This window comes from Actinia tenebrosa, unplaced genomic scaffold, assembly GCF_029948245.1.
Source record: "Actinia tenebrosa isolate PJP-AT-01 unplaced genomic scaffold, QUT_ActTen_1.0 PGA_scaffold16__25_contigs__length_10494907, whole genome shotgun sequence".
NCBI classification, from domain to species: Eukaryota; Metazoa; Cnidaria; class Anthozoa; order Actiniaria; family Actiniidae; genus Actinia; species Actinia tenebrosa.
Window position 1 is genome coordinate 10,295,507 of NW_028292576.1, and position 17,983 is coordinate 10,313,489.

Genomic DNA, 17,983 nt, shown 5'->3' on the forward strand with positions numbered 1-17,983 from the left:
AACTCTCCAAATAGTAATGCAATTTTCCTTCAAATATTTTAAGATTTGAAGAAAATATTATTATTTTTTAAATGAGAACTTTATTGCCTGTTTCCCCCGCTTAAATTAGCGCCTGACAATGAGCTATTTACCGCTGTACGATTATTCCAAAGGCTCATATTTCTTTTGGAAAAAATTTTTGGAGCGAGTTTCAAATTCTCTTGAAAGAAAAATTATTTTTCTAGCTGAAATATTTAATGAATAATCCTAGTATTTTAACCAACATTCATGAGTGTATTGCTCTTCCACTTAGTTGTAAAGAAGTTGGTGTAGTTAATGGTAAATATGGTTATTATCACTATCTTGTGGATGGTGTAAATGATAAGGTAAGCGAGACTAGCTCTAGGAGTCACATCATCATCAGCAGAAAAAAGAACTAAAATTAACAGTGTTAATACTTTTTAAAGGATTGGGGATTTGCACAAATAGGCCACATGACTCCCTGACCCACCCCCCTCCCTTAAACCAAGCAGTTAGTGTCAGAGTTGAGTTGGTAATTTTCCTTTGCTGAAAGAGAAAACATGTTTGCACTTGTTGTGTGCAGTTATAGGGCATGCAGGGATATTAGCAGAACATGAGAGAAGCGTTACAGCATTTCTCAATCACACGCACAAAATCGTGAAAATGTTTTTCGACACATAATAGAGTTTTGGTGGACGCCAATCAAAGTCTTTCCCAGCATTGTCAGAACACACAAAGCTTTTAAGGGCACGTTCCTATGGAATGTCATGGAAAGGCATTGATTGACGTCCACCAAAACCTACTTTGTCACGATGGCAAATTGTATGATTTCATGCGTGTGATTGAGAAGCCCTGTAAAAGAAGTACTATTGTATAGCGACAGCTAAGGGAGTGCTGTACACATGTATATGGTCATGTATCTATGCACATTATTTGGCATGTTGCTTGTAGCCATGCAGACTTTCCGGCCAGTTGCGTCAGATTGATAAACATGTTTTAGCATTAAAAATAAACTAAACTAGTTAAGAAGAAGGAAAAAAAAACCTAAACTAAAGACGTTTGGCCAGACAAGTGCCAATTTTCAGCAGGACATCGTTTGTTGACAAGTTGTTATTCTTTGTCCCTCACCAACCAACAACTCACTTTAATCTCAGAGTGCCTATATCTCCAACATTATTTGGTTTTGTTTTGTCTTTTTATGATAGGGTTGGGGTTGCGGGTATCGCAGTCTTCAAACACTATGTTCCTGGGTGTGCTATGCACTTGGTGATCAGTCAAAGAACAGAACTCATGCAGTGCCCACTCTGAGAGAAATACAACAGATTCTTGTGACATTAGAAGACAAGCCCTCTTCTTTTCTTGGATCAAAAGAATGGATTGGAACATATGAAGTCTTCCTTGTGATGGATCACCTTTACGATGTAAGATATTTAATCTAGGGAGAAGAAATAGAAAACGCGTGCGCATGCTGTGTGCAGTTATAAAGCACGTGGGGTTGGCAGAACACTAGAGAAGTGTTAGGAGAAGCATGTTGCATACAGAGTGTTTCTTGACACTTTTAGAGTGATCTGCCAATCCCCAAGTGCTTTTAATTCCACACAGCACAGCAAGCAAGTTTTTTATTACTTTTATAAAATACAAATTACATGAATGACAAAACTGAAAGGGTGTGTGCTGTGTGCTCTCATAAAGCATGCGCTCCCAACCAATCAGTATGTGAGATTTAGAGCAGTTATTTTATAATAGGCAATACTGCACTTGCCTGTCACCTCTGGTGTCTCAGGTTTTATTTCTGGACTTGGCATCTCATGTGAGAGGAGTTCATTGGGTCCCTCTCTCGATTTGAGGGTTTTTCTCAAGGTTCTCAAGTTTCCCTCCCTCCATAAACTCCAACATGATGAATTCCTTTAACTTTTTTAAAACCTCTCAATTTGGTAGGTCAGCAGTAAGATACTGCATGTTGAATCTGGATCTAAAGTTGCAGAGAAAGCCAAAGAAATCTTGAACCATTTTGTTAAGTTTGGAAGCCCGGTTATGATAGGTAAGATTGTAACCCCAGCAGCTTACATGTAATGTGACGGACTAGGAAGGACTTGAATTATTTGCTTACTGCTGGTTAAAATGCCATAATATTATTTGCTGTACCTTAGGCAAAAGTAACTTTGAAACTAATTTTGATTTTATGTCCAGAGCAGAATCAGTACTGTTTAATGATGAAAGCTTATCATCATTATCATCATCATCATCAACATCATCACCATCATCATCATCTTCAACATCATCCCCATCACCATCATCATCACCATCACCTTCATCATCATCATCATCACCATCATCCCTATCATATTCATCATCATCATCATCATCACCATCATCATCCCTATCATATTCAATATCATCATCATCATCATCATATATTTTGCTGATAATACAGTGTTTACACATGCCTCTATTTTCTTTTCCTAGGAGGTGATAATGATGCTTCTTCTAAGACTCTACTTGGAGTTTGTTGTACTGAACAAGGCGAATATTATTTTCTTATTGCTGTAAGTTCTTCCTTTTCTTTCTTCATTACATACATACTTACATACATACTTTATTATTTGGTACCTCAATTTGATATTTACAAGTCATAGATATATAAATTAACAAGAATTCAGGCACAAGCTACCTATAATAACCTAAAGGTTAGCCAGGATAGGCAGCTAGCATATTTACAATAATTATATAAAAATTTGATTGTCGATTGTCGATTGTATTCCATCCATCCATCCATCCATCCATCCATCCATCCATCCATCCATCCATCCATCCATCCATCCATCCATCCATCCATCCATCCATCCATCATCCATCCATCCATCCATCCATCCATCCATCCATCCGTCCGTCTGTCCGTCCGTCTGTCTGTCTGTCCGTCCGTCCTTCTGTCTGTCTGTCCGTCCGTCCGTCCGTCCGTCCGTCTGTCCACCCACCCATCCATCCATCATTCATTCAATCCTACTGTCTGTCCTTCCATTCCCCTGTTTTCCTACCCATCCATCTGTCCTTCTGTTACCCCTTTTCATTTGGTTCCCTAGGTACAGCATTTCTTGTACATAACTTAGAGTTTTTTTCTGATCCTCATTTTGTAGGATCCTCATTTTGTGGGAAAGGCAAATATTGATGTTCTTACAAAAAATGGTTGGCTGGAATGGAAGAGATTGGAAGACGTTTTCATCGAGGGATCTTTTTACAACTTTTGTCTTCCTCAACTAAGGTACGACGGGCACTTTTTAATGATTGACAGGTTTGAATTACAGCATCCTGATTGGATGAGCTGTGATCTAGAGTAATATTGACAGGTCTGGATTACAGCATCCTGATTGGATGAGCTATATTGAAAGATCTGAATTACAGCATCCTGATTGGATGAGCTGTGATCTAGAGCCATATTGACAGGTCTGGATTACAGCATCCTGATTGGATGAGCTATATTGAAAGATCTGAATTACAGCATCCTGATTGGATGAGCTGTGATCTAGAGCCATATTGACAGGTCTGAATTACAGCATCCTGATTGGATGAGCTGTGATCTAGAGCCAAACAGAGCCAAATGATTGGAAAATATGATTTCTGATTTCATATAATTTTCGCATTATAAAAGTTGATTTTCATAAGTGAAAAGTTAGAAATTATTCAGGTTCTTTTTATTTTCGACCAACGTTATTGATACTAAATGCGACATCTTTTTTTGACGTAAATTTTACGATGCAATCTAATCTGTGGTATACAGGTTGCATCAGTACGTATATATGATATATCTGGTATACCATTAGCAACAACAAAGTTATTTTATATCACTTTTTTAGTCTAAGCTTAGTTTAAAATCCCAAGAAAATTTGAAATGTGCTTTAGTCACTCTACTACGTTAATGAATCTGCTTATGTGGAATAACGAAATCAAGAAGGCGTAACGGTAGAACGGGTCACAGGTTCAATTTCTAGCATGATCGAATGTGATTAGAGTTTGTTAGATCTCTCCCTTGATTCAAGGAGTTTTTTCAAGGTTCTCTAATTTAATTCCTCCCTCGAAACTCCTCCCAGTTCAATCCGGCTGTAATTTAGAACAGCAGCCAGAGATTTCAGGGTTCAATCTGTGAGTTAGCCGTGCCCTGACTTAAATCAGCCCAGATGTTGTTTCAGGGTTCAATCTGTGAGTTAGCCGTGCCCTGACTTAGATCAGCAGCCAGAGGCTGTTTCAGTGTTTAATCTGCGAGTTAGCCATGCCCTGACTTAGATCAGTCCAGAGGTTGTTTCATGGTTTGATCTGTGAGTTAGCCATGCCCTGACTTAGATAAGCCCAGAGGTTATTTCAGGGTCAGATCTGTGAGTTAGCCGTGCCCTGACTTAGATCAGCCAGGAGGTTGTTTCATGGTTTGATCTGTGAGTTAGCCATGCCCTGACTTAGATAAGCCCAGAGGTTATTTCAGGGTCAGATCTGTGAGTTAGCCGTGCCCTGACTTAGATCAGCCAAGAGATTGTTTCAGGGTTCAATTTGCGAGTTAACCACGCCCTGACTTAGATCAGCCCGAAGGTTGTTTCAGACTTCAATCTGCGAGTTAGTCGTGCTCTGATTTCGAGCAGTGAGAGGTCTTTTCAAGGTATGGATAAAGTTTGATTTTTTTTGTCTTTCAAAATAAATGACGCCAAACCCCTACTGTTTACCGCGGTGTTTCAGGAATTTCTATCTTTCATTGGGTTTGTTTATTAAGGCATATGGTAACATTATCAATCGTTCTCCCACATAAAATCACAGTTTTATCTAGACACCGTCTCTTCATCGGCCTCTGTTTCCTTCAGCTGTAAGATAAAACCTTTTGAATTTCTGGAGGGTAATTTATTTAATCTGAACCCTGTAATGAATTGGCTAAAAGATTACCTTAATCGTCTCATTTATTTGTTTACCTAATTTTCAACTTTATCTACAAGGTTTGTTTTGTCTCTGTGAATTTTTCAAAGCGGCTCCAAGCCTTCGGGCCAAATTACGAAATTTAATGAGGATCCTCTAAAACTACCGACATGAAAATGACCTTTTCAAAAAGAATAGCGCGCCCTATTTCTAGTAATCCGTGTTTATTAGGTCGGATATTCTGTATTTGAACTGCCGACAATCGTTTCGTGTTGTTTTAATGATGTTATGGTTATAAACTGGAGTGTTGGGGCGTTAAGCTAGGTTTCTTTCTTTCTTTCTCTCTTTCTCTCTTTCTTTCTTTCTCTCTTTCCTTCCTTCCTTCCTTAATCCTTCCTTCCTTCTTTCTTTTTTTCTTTTCTTACGACATGAATTTTGCGAGTTGAATAAGCTTTTTTCTTCAGATATTTTTCTACACTTATTACATTCTTCAGTTTATTATAGTTATTTTAGTTATTTGAATTATCATATTTAAATTTATTTAAACAAACTAGAAGAATTCTTTAATTTTTGTGTTTGATATTAGTTCTTAGTTTTTGCATTTCGACAAGGCAAGCTCCCTTGTAGTGGTAGTGACGAGTTATTTTGGGTTTCCTTCTGACGGCACATTTGTTGAAGAGAACTGCTTTAAACGACTGTCTAAAGCTCTCACTAAAAGTGACATAGATACAAGGGTTTAGCGCACTGTTCACGTGACCCAGAAAGTAACCAATGAAGTCTAAGAAAGGTGGAAGCCCGCACTTATAGTCATCCTTGTTGAAAAAGAACAAAAAAACCCGCACGTGCATGGGAAGCCAACACAGTGCAAATACCACCACAACTGTCACTAACATTTTTAAAACGATTTTCTTTGATCTTGATAATCGGGAAGATTTCGCTTTCTCGTCGCTAAGAACTCGGGCAATGCTCAGAGCTTCTTCGGACTGTCTTCGGCTTACATTCGCCGAAACATCGGACGAAGATGGGAACCAGAGTTTAAGGATTAGAGCCGTGTAGAGCACTGCCATGATCATTAAAGGTGCCATGTATAACAGCACGAAGAGGACGATAGTGTATGTCTTTGGTGCTTCTTCTTCGTCAAATAATGGCGACCACTTTTCGTCGCACACAAGCCCTACATTATCCACTGGTATGACGTTTAGTGCGTACAGTAATGGCAAAATGAACATGCAAGATGCAATCCATATCGTAATGATGATATACCTTACGTTTCTGGTGTCGATAAGTTTCTTCCACGGGTAGAAAACAGATACAAAGCGATGTATGCTCAATGCAGTCAGACTCAATACTGAACAAGTAACTGACACACCCTGGATAAAGAGGACCAGCTTGCACAAAAGTATCCCCAGGGGACCCCCTATCCAGTCGTTCTTTTGCGTTATGAGGATCTTCAAATAGGTTGGCATGTTAAATACAGTTATAAAGAGGTCTGCAACTGCCATATTGACTATTAGAAAGTTCGTCACAGTGCGCATGCGTTTTCGTTTCTTCACGGAGTATATTAGCAAAGTATTACCAATGAGAGATACCAGCATAGCGATGACATAAAGCAGAATTTTGATAGCGTTCTCAAATTTTGTGTCTTGATTCTTTGGGCATTGTTCGCCTGTGATCCCTGTTGTGTTGGTGTTGGTCACGATGGACATCGTTGAATATAACGACGAGGCTGTTGCTCCTCGGAAAACCGTCGGTAATGACGAATTCGGCATCAGGATTTTCCTCACTCAAAAGCAAATCTGTGGAGAAATTTTTGAAAAACGATTAAGTCAAACTTTAAACATTTTCCCGCGCGTCTCACCGCTGTCGTTTCTATGAAATATTTGATGTTTCAGAAGCTGTTTTTATACCAAAATGGTAACAGGTTTATCTAGAATTCCCCACCTCCGCTTTAATGACAACACTTCCAGCAAAATCGCTAAGATCTCTAGCACGGGTGGAACCTATTTTTTTTTAGGGTTTTACACAGCTTATCTTTTAGAATATTCTACTTTGATATGGTACGCGATGTAAAGTGGCTCGAACTTGTCATTTTAGCAGTATTTGCACGTATTAAGAGTCAAAAGTAAATAGTACTTACCACACAGCTGTCCTCAAAGACAGATCGAAAATTGAATTGTATTGACTTGGATACTTAGTTAACCCAACATTCAGTCAACGATGTCAAGAATCACTGACATTTAAGGGCTGTTTTACTTGGTCAGTATTGAACATGATATTACATCTCTAAAACCACAATCGAGATTTTATTCTCCGTGTGTGGTACAGAACCGATTATAGTCGTAGAACCAAAATACTTCTTTCCATAAGCTAGAAGCGTCGAATTTAAAAATATATCTTGTGCATATCCAATGATAAATTGTCTGTTACTTCATTCACTTTACTTAAAAGCCTCCAACCAGTCAGTATTGTATGTTTGTTTTTCTACCGGGATCATTGACTGTAAATCTCTTATAAAAATAATGAATCGAACTCCAGTCAAGTGCCTTAAGCAATCCTGACGGACAATTACACCTTAAGAGTGGAAAGGAAAAGATTTTGAGTGAAGCTGTGAGTGAATTATAAAGCTAATCATTGGACTTGATTGCGGTTGTCAATCTCTTATGAATGTAAAAATATTCTGTTTCGAAGCCCCATCAAAAACTAAACCGGTCTAAAACAGCTAAAAAGGTACGAAGTCCGTTCTTCGAGACGGCTAAAACAACGACAGCTCTTCGACTAAAATTTTTTTTTTACCTTAAAGTTAGGACTGACCTTGGCGCTCAAATTCTATCTTGGTTCCACTGAGTTGTTTTATGTAGTGACAGTAATCTTGACCTATGTGATTCAGTATGACATAAACCCAAGTAATCCTCAAATATTATCCATTTGAATAAATACATAGGATAACCTTAAATATGTGACATACGTTTATTGCTTTCTCAGTATGTTATCTTTCGCTGGAACTACGCTCTGATTTCAGCTCTGATCTACTGATAACCTGGTTATCATGTCATAAATTACCAAGAGTCCCACATTGGCTAAGTTAACAAAAACAGTAAAAAAACTGCTGCTTCACGCTGTCTGCTACATCTACAGAATCATATATGATTTAGTTTACCCCAAGTTGCAAATACAATTGTTCATTTTTATTTAACTGCTTGCAATCTCTCTTATTTTTTGTTGAAATGAGGCGAATAATTTGCTCATAATGAATTAGACCCTCAGGTGTTAGGAGTATTCATAATTTCGCCCAAGGCATTTTCGAGTTAAAAGCAAAATACACCGTAAAAATAAAACGAAACTATTAAATGATTAGGGTATTATATGCTTTTGTATTTTGCATGTTTTCTCAGGAAAAATAAGATCATTTTACTTTGCTCCACTGCGCATGCTCAACATCATTATTTTGTCGCCAAAAAATCGGGATTTTTGACATGTGGTTCTTGTGACGTCAAAGCATATTTCCGTTTGTTCATTTTCTTCTTTTTCTCGAGACGATCTTGTTTTGTACTCGAATACTTAATATGAGCGAATTAGAAAGTTAAGTAAAAATCAAAAATTTATTGAACAGCGACGTTTGTAACTGCACACTCTATCATTTCTTTGGACTTCTAGCTCGCTTTAACGTGTAGAAAGGCTGTAAATGAAGTTTGTATTTCGAGGCTAAAATAAATTTCTAAAAAAATGCAAGTTTCGCTAGCGTTACAAAAAATTTTTTAAGCAATTTATCTTAGCCTCAACATTGAAAATTCATTAGAGGAAGATTAGCCTTGATTGTGTGAAATGGGGTGCCTGTGCTGCGTTATTGTTATTTTATTTGTTCTTGTTCTTTCTTTTTGTCGGATATCGTTTGCTTTGTTTTTAGTTTATTTATTTTTCAAACAGACCTTTAGTGTTTATCTGTCTTGCATCTTTCCTCCTACCAAATCAGTGTTCTTTTTCACCGTTTAAAAAGTAAAACATAAGTCTTAATATCTCTTCTTATTTTTCGTCTTTCCATTATTTTTTGTTTTATTATCTATACTTCTTTATAGCTCTCACTCGATATTTAATTTAGTTTTCTTTACTAGAAAATTGTAGCTCTTTTCTTTCCTTTTTTAGCCAATATTTTATTCAAAAGTTTCGGCTATTTTTTTTAAAGACGATACCGGTTGAAACAGTGCGACATATACCATCTTATGTACTCATATTTAATCACAGAAGCTTTAGAAATGATTTCATTTCAAGAATACATATGGTTATCAATCGAGTAAAAAACTTGCTTTGCTTTGACATAATAAATGATATCGAAGCGGGTTTTTGGCGTCATGTTTATTATTCTGGGTTTAAGACAAAAACCAACCAAGTTACTAACACCTGTATGGCTTGAAGCGTCTGTTTTTTCAAAAATAAACTAAACATGCAATCAACTTTCATTTGTATTCAGTCAGTTTTGCTCAAGAGAGCATGACGGCCTCATAGTGTCTATTTAACTTTTAGCATATGATAAGCTTTGAATGATAGATGGATCCTAGAAAAAGTTGAGCGAGGATAACCAGAATGGCATCTTCACGAAATTAGTCCGACTTAAAATAAGTTGAGTAAATTGAAGTTTTTAAAATAATGAGTGATTATAAATCTTATTTAGTGTCTCAGTAAGACAAGTCAACTCAGAATGCATTTTCTTACTTAATATAGTTTCACTGGATACCTTTTTCTTACAAATTATAAAGATAAAACTAGTCTTTTATACTTTTCATTCTGCATGAATTATATTTTAAAATAATATTTGTCGTTAAAACGTTTTTTTTTTCTTTATTCGGATTTTTATTGAAAATTCCAATTCCACTTTAAAAAATTTATACTATTAGTCTAATTTATAGCTAAATTATACTTTCAAGAGATCAAGAAAGAAGACGCCATCGACGTATTTTAACGTAATTATCTTCAAGATCTGGAGACGGGATTTTGAGAAACATTATCGATATCAGTGTCGATTTACTACGGAAAAAAAAGAGAGTGTGAAGCAGATTTACCTATATTCTTTCCGCTAGACAGACTAATGATGTAAAGCCTAGAACCATCTTTATCTTCGTCAATATTTTTTTTCTTCAAGACAGTATGTTATATTTATCATCAGTAATATATATTTTTCAGTCTTCATGATGACAGTAAAAAAATTAAAAAACTACTCGATAATCCATGTAGTTTTTTTTAACTTACCGAAGATGATTTTGAAGGACGAATCTGGAAGGCTTTATCTTTACTCGGATTTTTGGCTCGAACTAGTTTTTATGAGCTAACCATCAAGGTTATTAACATATTTTTCTTTAATCCCTGAACTTTGGCTCAGTGACAATAGCATATAATGTTAGTTTACACGTAGGTGGTATGAATAAAATCCACAGTTTAAGGTTTTGAAAAATTTTCAGTTTTTACAATCAGATTGCAAAAAAACAAAAACAAAAAATCCTAACAAAAAAAAAATACAATAAAGTCATTCTAAATAAAGCTATCCTGTTTTGTCGCGATTCTGATTGAGTAATGAGGCTGTATTTTGAACAGCGTTGCTTATGAACAGATGTTTAAGAATCAACTTAAAAGAATGAATCCTTTCAAAACTCGTGAAACAGCACCTATTTATTTTGTAATTTTCATTTCATTTCTAGCTTGTATTGTGTGTTTTTGTGACAATAAAGACAGTGCTTCGTCTGTTAAATTGATAAACGTATTCTAAGGCCTACGTAGAAAGTAGTTTTATATTCATTATGCATTGTAGGAACGAATCATGCAGGACTTTAGTTTTTCATTAATGTGCACTATTTACCATGCACCATCATTTTACCAAGGCAAAAAAAAAAAGAAAAAAAAAAAAAAAAAAAAAGGAAGAAAAAGAAAGAAAGAAAGAAAGAAAGAATGAAAGAAAGAAAGAATGAGAGAAAAAAGAAAGAAAGAATGAATGAATGAAAGAATGAGAGAGAGAGAGAGAGAGAGTCTTTTATTTAATTTTGGGAAATTTCATCAATGTACAAATTGGTTTTCATGAAAACTGAGTTGATAGGTAATATATATCAAAAATTGATAATAACGTTAAGAATATATAGACAGATTATGAAAAAAAATTATCATTTACCCCCCAAAAATATTATAGTAATTAAAGTGTTAAGGACCAACAGACGAAAGATTCCTCTTAAAAGATTTTAAATTATTGGAAAAAGAGAAAAAAAGAAAGAAAGAAAGAATGATAGAAAGAGAGAAAGAGAGAAAGAGAGAAAGAGAGAAAGAGAGAAAGAGAGAAAGAGAGAAAGAGAGAAAGAGAGAAAGAAAGGAAGGAAGGAAGGAAGGAAGAAAGAAAGAAAGAAAGGAAGAAAGAAAGAAAGAAAGAAATTTTTACTTCAGAATTTAGCATCGATATTTACTCGACCCAGGCTTCTTGTCACCCAATCCGGCCAATATGGCGGCTGGAGCTTTGCTTTAATACTCCAGATTTGATATGCTCTAAACTGCTCAGCATTAACATACCAGCATTGGTAAAATATTAAAGTCTTATAAACCCGCCTTACCTCTGCAGGGGCCATCACTTCCGATAAAGTATAAAGTTTTTTCATGTTATGGGATTTGCGTCCGCGACCGACATCTATTAAGTGACGAATCCTATTAAGCGAACGACCTCTGTTAAGCGATCGACCTTTATTAAGTGACCACCCATTTAAGGAAAGACCTCTATTAAGCGATCAACCTCTATTAAGTGACCACCAATAATAAGCGAACGACCTCTGTTAAGCGACCGACCTTTATTAATTGAACACCCATAATAAGCAAACGACCTCTGTTAAGCGATCGACCTTTATTAAGTGACCACCAATATTAAGCGAACGACCTCTGTTAAGCGACCAACCTCCATTAGGTATTCGATAAATCCATCATATACGGTGTAAGAAGACTGACATTTTCATACATTATGGGGTTCAAATGGAAAAAAAAATTTTTTTTGCCTATAATCAAATACCAAAATGGAAAACAAGAGTCAAGAAAAAAGCTTGTAAGGAAGGGCACTTTTGCCGCCTTAAAAGACTAGATTGGAGTTTAAGTGATACATTTAATTCATTTTTAACTTTTGAGGAAAGCTAACTAATCCAGTTCGCCATGTTTACTGTTTAGTTAACTGCTCTGGCTTTTAAACATATTTTTTAAAGTGAAGATTCTTTTGATAAAAGTCCATATTTTTTTGAAAGATGTAATGATTGGATCGAAAGAACGGACGGACGGACGGACGGACGGACGGACGGACGGACGGACGAGCGAATAAATAAAAAAAAATGAATAAGCGAATTAATGAAATAATGAATAAATAAATAATAAATGACGATGAATGTGAGTATGGTGATCAAATCATCCTTATCTTACTTTAAAACCACTGGCTAACAAACCTGTGGCCCTCGTTCCATAATGGAATTGGAATTTAGGAGTTGAATTGTACGGAGGGAGGAAAACGAAAGGACTCGGAAAATTATTCTCGAAACTAAAACGCAACTGCACGCACATATGATTGCGGTTTTGAGCATCGGTGGCGCATTAGATGACACGAAAATGCATAGAGCAGTTTTCGCATGACTGTGAAAAGCGCAGTGTCGTAAGCGTGCAGTGCCTTAACCGTGAGATTTTAGAATTTTAATTGGCTGATTTTTTTCTCGCGCAATGTGTTTGGTCTGACAGTGCCGTGACCTTGTCGTGACCGCGTCCGCGCCGTGTTTATGCCGTGTTCTGGGTATTCGATTGGATGGAGAATAATTTCTCGCGCAAAGTGATTAGTCTGGCGTATGCCTTGCCGTGTGACGACCGTGTTCGTGCCGTGAGCATTTCACAGTCATACGAAAACTGCTCTATGCCAGCCCAATCACCTTGCACGAGAATTTACTCTTCATCCAATCAAATGCCTGAAACACGACATGAACAAGGCGTGGACACGGTCACGCCAAGTCACGGTGCTGTCAGACCAATCACATGGCGCGAAAAAAAAAAAATCCCCCAATCAAAAGTCTAGAAAACATCACGGTCACGCTAATGTCACGGCACTGCCAGACCAATCACATTGCGCGAAAAAAAATCCCCCAATCAAAAGTCTAGAAAACATCAAGGTCACGCAAATGTCACGGCATTGCCAGACCAATCACATTGCGCGAAAAAAATTCCCCCAATCAAAAGTCTAGAAACATCACGGTCGCGGCAAGGCACGCATACGGCACCGACGACTATTTTTCAGTCATACGAAAATTGCTCTAGCAGCGCACAACACCCGTGCTTCAAACAGTGGCGGATCCAGGACTTTAAGAGGGGGGGGGGGGGGGGGGTTCATTTTTGCAAATCTCGGCACAACAATAACGTTCTCTTGCATCACCATTTTTCCCATGAGGCACATCACTGGCCTAGGGGCGCTCCTGATAAGGATAACCTATCCACCAGTCCCATTTCATATTAAATCTCATGAGTTAGTACCATACTTTTATTTATTTATTTAAAAAAATATAAAAAATCCAAGGCACCAGCCGGTGGAGGGGGAGTTCATTTACACCCAATGAACCCCCCCTAAATCCGCCATAGTCAAATAATGTTTTCAGCAGCAATTCGTTTTATGAAGCCTATACAATTTGTTTATCAGTTTTAAGCAAAAAACCTTTTAGTCGTAGTCCTTTGAATCACATTCTACAATTTCCAGGTCAAAACAAATCACATCCTACTTGATGCTTCGTGATGTTTGTGTCCGACAATTGAACGCCATGATATCCTACACATTACCTAGTCATGTCTCGTTACGATATTCCATCATTTAGTCGCAATTCCCAAGTGTGTTTAGCTAAGCTGTCAACCATTTGATATCCACTTCCTCCAGATAATCCTAGCATGATTTTTGAGTTTGTTTTGGGGAAATTGTGCATGTAGTGACTCTTAAAGTCGTCAACGTAGACTATTTTTCTGTCGCTAATCGAGTTTAAATACCGTTTATTGATATAACTGATAAACATATTTTCATTCTATAATTTCTCTAGTGCAAATAGAAAAATAACTCGTTAGTTTTACGCAAAAGACATATGTTTATTACTGTAAATAATCCTACTAAATAATTTAAAGAATTTGTTGATTTTGAATCTAATGGTAAAACGTTAATTCACTAATGATCTTAATTCAAACTTACAATGGAAACCTCAAATAGTAAATGAATGATGAGAATATGTTCCCAAGCACTATGACTTATCTATATTTCTATATCTTCTAGTAAGTGAATGTTTTATCTCTTTTTCAGGCTTAATTCAATCACTGGTTTTGATTTCCTGTGTAGATCTTTTTGATCATATTTTTAGGATATGTTTCGTTGTTATTCACTGATTGATGGATCTATGGAAGAAATTAAGCAATACAACTTTATCGTCAAGGTGACTGCCTACTTTTGGAAAACAATTTAATTTTTTTAAAAAACTTCGGTATTCTGAATTGAAATTTAATACTGATTCCAAATCTGAAAAGAAAAATTGGGTGCCCCGAGCTTGTTTTCGAGATAATCAGCATTTAATGGAAGCCTACGCGCGAACTTTTGGAGCAAAACTTGCGCCACCAAAAGTGATTAGAAAAAAATTAAGATTCATAAGATAAAAGTTATTTGCAGACTATATGATTGCATGAATAAAGGCTAGTCGATCATTCTACAATAATACATAGATATTTTCGACAAAAAGACAAAGAGATACATTGATTTGTCATATTTTGTAGTTTCGGTGCTCTTAAAAAATCCAATGAAGTCGAACAAAAATCCCTACAAAAATCTATTTTTTTCATGTGTTAGAATATAAACGTTTTCTAAAATGTTGATATGACCTAGATTTTTAGGAGTTTTTTTGAATGAGCTATCAAAAAATAGAGAGTCGCGTGCAAAATTTGAGGGTTTTGCCCTGTTGAAGCTCAAAACGCGTATGGTTCTTCGATAAAATCTTGTAGATGTTTCAGCGGTTTTTGAGCGCGCGCACATCGTGGACTCAAATCGAACTTTCAAAAGTAGGCAGTCACCTTAAATTTATTTTCATCCTGTATTCAATTTCTATTCTTCTTCGCCTTATTTCGTATAAGGAAAAATATTTGATGCAGTAGAGTAAAAAAATATGATGCATCATTATCATCATCGTCATCATCATCTTCATGTATCATCATCTTCTTCTTCTTCATGTATCATCATCATTATCATATATCATCATCATTAGAATCAAGTTTATCACGACGACGACGACGACCATCATCATCATCATCACCATCATTATTATGCGGGCCTTCGCCACCGTCATCATCGTTATCGTTATCATCATCAGCACCAGTAGCAGCAGCATCAACATCACCATCATCGTCATGCATTATTAGGTCATCATCAATTATCATTGGTGGTATTTTTCTTACATAAGATTAGTAGCAAATATTTAGTATTTAGCTTGTCTCCCATTAAGCAAAAGGTGCGCACTCAGTGATTTCCTTCACTCTCCCTATATAACAGTGCGCTGTAGTCTTATATCTTATCTTTTACTTTCCTTTCCTTCTTTTATGATTCTCCTTTGTGTTCAACACAACTTCAAGTTTTATTGCAAAATAAACGTCATCCCACCCACCTACAGCCCTTGAATGTCTTTCCATTTAAAACCATTATTGTGAATTTGAAGGCCAATAAAGCTGTTAAAAAACGAATCGAGTGCTTTGAGATGTAGAATTACGTAGAACACTTGTACTCCAACCGTTTTAATTCTTCCAAATTTAGCCGATTCCAATCTATTTTCATGTTCACGCCTAAGAATCTTGGATATCTAGAGATTGATTCTTGCATTACCTCAGGATGTGCCACTAATATTAATCCATGTTGCACTTTGTTATCGATTGACCCTTCTTTCCGGAAAGCTGTTCTGAGAAAATGCGACTGTTGTGACAATGCGACAATGGGGCAGTTGAGTTTAAACAAGCCGGTGCGCCCTATTTTAAACCAGTCTAGCAGTCTATCCATCCATCCATCCATCCATCCATCCATCCATCCATCCATCCATCCATCCATCCATCCATCCATCCATCCATCCATCCATCCATCCATCCATTCATCCATCCATCCATCCATCCATCCATCCATCCATCCATCCATCCATCCATCCATCCATCCATCCATCCACATCCGTCCATCCATCCATCCATCCATCCATCCATCCATCCATCCATCCATCCATCCATCCATCCATCCATCCATCCATCCATCCATCCATCCATCCATCCACCCACAAATAAACCAATCGCTATATCAGCCAATCAAATTCCAATTAGGGTTGACGACACATTTATACACACGCGTCCCGCCGCAGTCAAAAAGGCGGGAAAATACGACAAAACGACGCTCAGCTATAGTGATAAGGTGTATTGTACAAAAAACTACCGTCTGTTGAAATTATTAATTTTGAATTTTGAGATGAAAAAAGTAAGAAAGCAGTTGCTTCCTGATGATATAACATTAGTGTAAACAGATTATTAATTTTTGGTAATAAGGTCTAATAATTTGTACGTTTTTATATCAAAATTCAGAATTAGTGACTTGATTCGAGGGCTTAACAAACGTGCAAAACAAACTGGCTTGTTATTGTCAACACAGGAACCGCAAAAGTTTCTATTTCAGATACATGAGTGATATAAAACACTACTCTTACATCGTCCAATTAAAGCTGTATTCTTTGGTTATGGATAATACGGCTCATCTTGTGGAAATAATAGCAATTTTTCGCTTTTTTTAAAGAGAACACTGTACTTAGTGGAAAATTGGCGCTAATATTTAGGAGAAAAAAGAGTTGGTAATCTATATTTTTTCGTGTTGTTGGTCTGAAATTTATCATGATTAAATCAATTTTTAGCATTACACTGACCATTTCTTTAATCGTCTAAATCTTACCACACAAAAATCGTACAAAGATGAATTGAATGTATGTTTAAATACGAACTTATACTAAATCAATTCTAGGTTTAAAAAAAAAATTTACGCTGTAATATATTGAAATAAAAGATCACAGAAACAGAAATATTGAATCAAGATGTACTTAATGTTTGTATCAAGTTCTCAGTAAGTTCGTAAAATATTTAAAATGAATATATTTACAATTTGAAACAAAAATAACTGGAAACAAAGACCTAAGTTTGTCGTTTTGAAAGCTACGTATCTTTTTTTAGCATAAGACTCCGGTTATCTCCGCCATTAATCATATTCTTAGCGGCTTTATAGTCTCTATCGATAGAGATTTGAAGTGTTGACGCTGTTTTGATTCCATCACAAATTAACTACACCTTACCTTATTCGTAAAATGGAATACTTCGTCTAGTTCCTGCAGTATTTTCCACAAAAAATAACGTATTGCCTTCCTAGAAGCGTTTAAATCACTGCTCTATGTGTTGCAGAGGGGTGTCGCTGATCCGACTCGAGGCTAATTCAAGCTGATCACTCTTGAATCCTTGTCATTTCGTGTCTGTTCAAGGAAGAACCGCTTTCATTTGTACTATCCTCAAAATGTAAACACCTTTGAGTAGCCTCTTACAAACTTGGGGCCTAGTGAGCTTTTTTCCGCTTGGCTGTGTTATTGAGAGAGAATTGTTGAGGGTTTAGGCCACGCTGAAGAATAATCTATTAGCACAATACTGTAATGATTTTATGCAAATTGAGCAATAAAGACAAACTAATAAGATCCAAAATACAAGGTACTAATGGGTTAGACTTCCGCTTAAGTAATGATACGTAGAGTTGTAATAACAACACGACGTTATTTAAATTCGACGGCAGAAAAATACAGGATATTCCGCGCTGAGATACGGATTTTATCTTTAAGTGTTGACGGAGGTGAGGGCTTGCGAGTGAGTGCTTAATATATACCACAGGCTAACAGAAATGGCACAAATCAAAGATAAAAGTGGGAAAAGTGGGTTCCTTGAAATGAGAAATCGTTTTTTTCCCCGCTCGGGAGAAATTAGGAGACTCAAGATTGTTATCACACGGCCGGCCATGTTTTTTTTTTATGAGAAT

At 36.5% G+C, this 17,983-nt stretch overlaps 2 protein-coding genes across 6 annotated transcripts in view; one reads left to right on the forward strand and one right to left on the reverse strand.

Annotated features, from left to right (window-relative positions):
* Positions 1-183: 183 nt before the first annotated feature.
* Positions 184-17,983, forward strand: part of LOC116308506 (ufm1-specific protease 2) — a 34,929-nt gene continuing 17,129 nt past the window's right edge. The window contains exons 1-5 of the mRNA XM_031718943.2: positions 184-365; positions 1,206-1,421; positions 1,939-2,041; positions 2,467-2,546; positions 3,135-3,259. Of these exons, the coding sequence (XP_031574803.1) occupies positions 237-365; positions 1,206-1,421; positions 1,939-2,041; positions 2,467-2,546; positions 3,135-3,259 (653 nt within the window). The 5' untranslated portion in view covers positions 184-236. The remainder of the gene's footprint in view (positions 366-1,205; positions 1,422-1,938; positions 2,042-2,466; positions 2,547-3,134; positions 3,260-17,983) is intronic.
* Positions 4,750-17,579, reverse strand: LOC116308502 (orexin receptor type 2). Of its 5 annotated transcripts, none has more exons than XM_031718937.2 (2): positions 17,259-17,579; positions 4,750-6,686 (listed from the first exon to the last, which is right to left on the reverse strand). In XM_031718937.2, the coding sequence occupies exon 2, from the start codon at positions 6,657-6,659 to the stop codon at positions 5,454-5,456; it is 1,206 nt and encodes a 401-aa protein (XP_031574797.1). In that variant the 5' UTR covers positions 6,660-6,686; positions 17,259-17,579; the 3' UTR covers positions 4,750-5,453. The 5 variants fall into 5 exon arrangements, with proteins under 5 accessions (XP_031574797.1, XP_031574795.1, XP_031574798.1 ...); XM_031718935.2 differs by lacking the exon at positions 17,259-17,579 and adding an exon at positions 10,132-10,224; XM_031718938.2 differs by lacking the exon at positions 17,259-17,579 and adding an exon at positions 7,702-8,005.